The 5,370-nt window shown below is 31.1% G+C and overlaps 1 protein-coding gene and 1 non-coding gene across 2 annotated transcripts; one reads left to right on the top strand and one right to left on the bottom strand.

Annotated features, from left to right (window-relative positions):
* Positions 1-397: 397 nt before the first annotated feature.
* Positions 398-3,344, top strand: LOC121746682 (RING-box protein 1a). Its single transcript, XM_042140597.1, has 5 exons — positions 398-601; positions 676-726; positions 806-865; positions 2,859-2,930; positions 3,014-3,344. The coding sequence occupies exons 1-5, from the start codon at positions 454-456 to the stop codon at positions 3,049-3,051; spliced, it is 369 nt and encodes a 122-aa protein (XP_041996531.1). The 5' UTR covers positions 398-453; the 3' UTR covers positions 3,052-3,344.
* A 376-nt stretch (positions 3,345-3,720) lies between these two features.
* On the bottom strand, positions 3,721-3,802 carry TRNAS-GCU. Its single transcript has one exon. It is a non-coding gene; the product is annotated as a tRNA-Ser (tRNA).
* Positions 3,803-5,370: the final 1,568 nt, after the last annotated feature.

The following is a 5,370-nucleotide window of genomic DNA, read 5'->3' as shown; positions in this document are numbered from 1 at the left end:
TAAATTATGTAATTTTTATTTTTTTAGGATTTTAATTATGTATTTTTTATATTTTTTTAAATTTTAAGTTTGTATTTTTATTTTATGTTGTAATTTTATTTTATTTAATGAAATGTGTTTTTATTAATTGAATTTGTTGGAAATAAAAATAAAAAATGAAATTGAATGAATAGTTAGTTAAGAGATGGTTAAGATACGGATAAGAGATGGAGGGTTGCAGGTTCTGTCTCTTAGTTAAGAGATGGAGTGAAAAGTACATTGAGACTCATGAATAGTTAATGGATAAGACGGATAAGAGACGGATAAGAGAAAGCGTTGCAGCAGATGCCCTAATACATTATTCACGTATATATTCAAACACTTTAATTTAAATTTTGAAGTGGAAAAGTGTGTAATTAGTTGGGTAGGCCTTAATAGATACCAGTAGTTCCGCTGCCATTAACCAACCTTCAAATGGCGACACTCGACACCGACGTCAACATGGTTCCGGCTGGAGAGGGCTCATCCGGCGCCGGCCCTTCCAATACCACGCCACAGTCCTCCAAGAAATCCAAGAAATTTGAGATCAAAAAGTGGAACGCCGTCTCGCTCTGGGCCTGGGGTATTAATCTATTTCTACGCAGCTACGAATTCGTTACGAATTTTTTGTATAAACCCTAATTCGTTCTTTTGCAGATATCGTGGTCGATAATTGTGCTATTTGCAGGAACCATATCATGGATCTATGTATGCCTCTTTTCCTCCTATTTACACTCTCTAATTCGTTTGCTCCGTTTTGTTTAATTTTGATGATTTTTCTTATCAGGCATTGAGTGCCAGGCTAATCAAGCCAGTGCGACGAGCGAGGAATGCACTGTTGCTTGGGGTATGTTGCAATACTTCCATCATTACAATCTTTCACTCTTCTGCTTTCTTTTAGTTTCATACTTTCTACTTTATACTCTCTTTATTGTTGTGATGCATTAGGAAGAAACGAATGAATAAATCATATCCACCTCTAGGTCATCTACCCACGTGAAAAAATGTAAAGATTGAATTTTTTTCATTTAACTACTATATCCACCAAAGTATAAGCAATACTCCTATGTTGTTAGGTTGGATTGTATATTTGTCTGAGTTTCAAGTCATTATTCTGTTCTGTGAATGGAAGAGGCTAGCTATTGGATGCTATATTTGTCCTGAGTTGTAGATGCGTCATTGAGAAAGGAGATTATATGAGAGTAAATTAAGAGCTTGGATGATTGTTTGCTGTTAAGAACCTAAGATCAAATATCCACAGTACTACATATTCTGGTGTCTGATTTTCCTAGTCTTCATAAACACTTCAGTAGGCTAGTCTTCACAACCTAGTGAGAATTGCCTGAAGTTATGTTTGGCCTTTGAGATTGTTAATCTAAAAACGAATAAATGCAATACTGCTGCTGTTTAGATATTGCCATGATGCCATCAGATTTCTCTCTTGGTGTTGTATAATCCAAACTAGTTTTCTACTTGCTATAGATAGCTTTACTGTGTTACCTTGTTTGGTTCTAGAAACTGTCGGCTAAGTGACCTTGATAGCGCCATCTGAGGTTTCTGAAAAAGTAATATAGTATGAGGAAAATTTGGTACATGCTCTGTTGTCTTACTTATTTTGTGCAATGACATCTGCTGTCCCTTATGGCCCTAAACGGCTCAAGTTTTTAAAAGTTAAGGATGTTGTTTGTTTTGAATTGTCCTAAACGGCTCTTAATATTTCTCAAGTTTATTCTAACTTTTTTCCATGTATGGCCTTTCATGACTAACGCAGTTGTACATGGTAGAGAGCATGAATTTTTATGAATGAAATTTGTTGTGTTAATTTCTCAAAAGGTTTCCAAACTATTATAGTGTTTTTATAAAAAAGAATACTAAACAAAATTTTGTATTGAAATAGGTACTAAACTTTCATTTTCTTTCAACCAAGGCTCTTATATCTTTTTTTACCTGTACAAATGTCTTTAAATTATTTTACTGTTACATTAATCATCTAATTAGTCTCAATTAAATGAAAATTGTCATTTTTATTCATTACATACACTCAAGAAAATAAATTTAGATATTTCTAAAAAAATACATAAAATATTTAAAAATAAAAAAATCTATTTATTTATAAAATTAATTGAATTTTACTATATCTAAAATACGCGCGGACCATCATTATCGAACATGGTATGTTTTATAATTGCCATAAGCTTAAAACTATGTTTTAAGTTTCAAAATTAATTACAGATTAATTTTGTTGATTTCAGTTAAGGAAGAATTTTGAAATTGTGAGTTGATGTGTAAAAACAAATGGTAGTTGCACACTTGCACTATTTTCAATGTTATATCTTAATTATCTGTCTAATTTGCCATTTGCCCTTTATTTTAAATATCTGTCTTATTTTAGGAAAATCAAAATTTCTGCTCTTGGATGTATATGGTGAATGAAATGACTTTAATTGTTTGAGATCAATAATATGATTAAATTGTTGAAGAAAAACAATTTTGTAGACATGTATGAGTGTAAAAAAGAGATAAGTACGTTATTCAAAAGAAAATGAAAGTCTAGATACCATTTTGATACAAAATTTTGTTTAGTACCCTTTTTGGTACGAACACGGTAGTTTGGGAGAAATTAGCCTGAAATTGCATGTATTGTTGATTCTGTTTTAGCCGGAAACTTATAGTCAACTTGAGATGAGAGTTAAGTTTTGTTCTTTAAATTGAGATTTACAGTTCCCTCACTATATTCCAACCTGTGTAACTCTTCATCCTGGATCATATTATTTACTATATCCATCTCCCTTTGTATAGTTTCTTACAATTTTATATTTTTGCTCCTATAATTTCAATAGGGGTTTGCAACCATGCCTTCCACTTCCATTGCATCAGCAGGTGGCTTAAGACTCGCCAAGTTTGCCCTCTTGGTAACTCAGTTTTCCATGTTGCATAGTATACTTAATCATGTCATTGTTGTGCCATTTGTGATGTAGTCAATAATATTTTGCAGATAACAGTGAGTGGGAGTTTCAGAAGTATGGCCACTAGAATTTGTTACTGGAGCGGACATTGCCTTCTTCCTTCACGTTTGGTCTTCTTCTTGGGGCGATCAGGATCCTTGAATTATCGTATTTATATTCAAGTACATAATCCTTCTGCATAATTCCTTTTTTTAAATGGAATATTATTAGGCATCTTTTGCTCTAGTTAATTACTAGTTTTTTGTAAAGAATTTACTGTGGCTAGTAATTATCAGCATCATTATACTATGCTAATGATTTGTGGATGTCTCTTTTGTTGCTGATATGGAAAAGCGAATCTCTGCTAATGTTTTTTTGCTAGTCATTTGTTTCAATCCAGTTCTTGCAATTTTTTCCACATTTTGTGTCTTATGATCTTCTAGAAAGTTTGATGATATAAGTTGAGAAAATGCCAGATCTATTATCTCAAGATTTATAAGAAATAAGAATCATGATAATAATTTTGTTAGTAGGAAAATTTGCTACCACTATACTATATTTCAATGTGTCCAGTGATTTGATTTTTCTGAAGTACTATATTTCTAAAGAAACATTTTAGTTAATTAAAAAAAAGGGATGCAAATAAAATGGCAGAGGCGAATGTATATTGCTGCGATTGAAAGGAATTGATTTGGAAAATTTATTAAATGAGTTGATTCATTTTTGTTTGTAAAAGTAAGAACTAATTAAAAATTGACGTCGCCTGAGAGATTCGAACTCTCGCGGGGAAACCCCATGTACTTAGCAGGCACACGCCTTAACCACTCGGCCAAAGCGACTTTCCTGTCAACATATTAACAATAGAACAATATGAGTGGTCTCCCAGTGGTAGACTCGTCATTTTCTTTCCAGTGTTATGTTTCATGAATGGTTTTTATTTTCTTTGTATTGTTCTCTCTTTTTATTTTCTGCCAATCTATTCAATTATTTTTTTTCTCCTTTTCATTTACTATAATACATCTCTTGTGGTATTAATATTTTTGCTAATGTAATAATTTTATCTTTTCGTTTCTTGTACATCCAAAATATCTAATGTATTTAATTTTCTGTTATAAAATATTATTTGATTCTCTACAATACATTTTTTTTATCTTTATTATTTCTTGATCACTCGTAAACATTTTAATGCATTTTTAAAATTTCTGCTCATTCTAATCGATTTAAATTTGTATCTTTTCTACTACTTTTTAAAAGATGACTAAAACTTTGCTTAAATAATTGACATATTTTTTGCAAAAATAATGTATATTGCAAAAGTTGAAATAAATCATCCATAATATATAAATATATAAGAACTTCCATTTTTATAGTATATAATTAAGTATATTAAAAACTCATATATAAATTGTGATTAAAAGATCAAATAAATTTTGAAAGCCGAAATTGATATAACTATTTATCGTATCCCAAATCTAAAATCCTGGATCCGCCACTGCTACTACTACTCTCTTCTATATACTATTGACCTGACACGGGTTTTAAGAAATGTTGCTACTACTACTCTCTTCTATATACTATTGACCTGACACGAGTTTTAAGAAATGTAATAGAAAGTGGATTGAAAAAGTTAATGGCATGTGAGTCCTACTTTTATATATTGATTGTATAATAAAATGTGAGTGTGAATGCGTTAGTGAAATGTTGGGTCACTACAAAAAATGGTAAAAATGAAAGGTAACAAATTTTTAGGGACGGACCAAAATTGAAATAAGTGACAAATTTTCATGGACTGAGGGAGTAGTAATTATTTATAATAGTGAGGTGATTATATGATACTCCGTCCATCTTACAATAAGTGATGAATTTTTTTTGCTCAAGAAATTTAAGAAAATGAAGAGAATAAATGAAGTGAAGAGTGAGAGAAGAAAAGGCAAAAGTAACAAAGAGAGAATAAAATAACAGAGATAACGGAGTTGTTTTTTTTTCCAAAAAAGGAAATCAATCACTTATAGTGGGACAACTCAAAATGGATTGTTGATCACTTATAGTGGGACGAAGGGAGTTTAATTCTCCTATATAATTAGTACTCCCTTCACATGTGAGAAAATGTTGCATAAATTTTATTTATTTTCCATTCTAAGTAAGTGAACCACACCATTAATCTAAATCATTGCACTTATATTCTATTAGTATAAAACAAAGTTCTCTATTTGTTTCGGCTAAGATACATGAGGAGAGGTGAGTTGTTGATTAATGTGGTTAATTGGAACCGGAAGGAGAAAGAGAAAGAGAGAGAGAAAGAGAAAGAAAGTAAATAGAGTATTTAATTTGAAAGAAAAAAATAAGTAGTTGTGATATGATATGGTAGTACCGGCCTAAGCCTAACTAAATCATCTTAATTAACTCG

This window comes from Salvia splendens, chromosome 9 (genome assembly GCF_004379255.2).
Source record: "Salvia splendens isolate huo1 chromosome 9, SspV2, whole genome shotgun sequence".
Lineage (NCBI taxonomy): Eukaryota > Viridiplantae > Streptophyta > Magnoliopsida > Lamiales > Lamiaceae > Salvia > Salvia splendens.
The sequence above is the reverse complement of the archived record's forward strand: the minus strand, read 5'-3'. Positions and strand labels throughout refer to the sequence as shown.

What these genes read in the sequence shown, in the direction of transcription:
- LOC121746682 (XM_042140597.1), top strand. Translation starts at nt 454, where the DNA reads ATGGCGACACTCGACACCGACGTCAACATGGTTCCGGCTGGAGAGGGC. An exon ending in GGAATGCACTGTTGCTTGGG is followed by an intron (nt 866 to 2,858) that starts GTATGTTGCAAT and finishes TAATTTCAATAG; the next exon opens with GGGTTTGCAACCATGCCTTC. An exon ending in TCGCCAAGTTTGCCCTCTTG is followed by an intron (nt 2,931 to 3,013) that starts GTAACTCAGTTT and finishes AATATTTTGCAG; the next exon opens with ATAACAGTGAGTGGGAGTTT.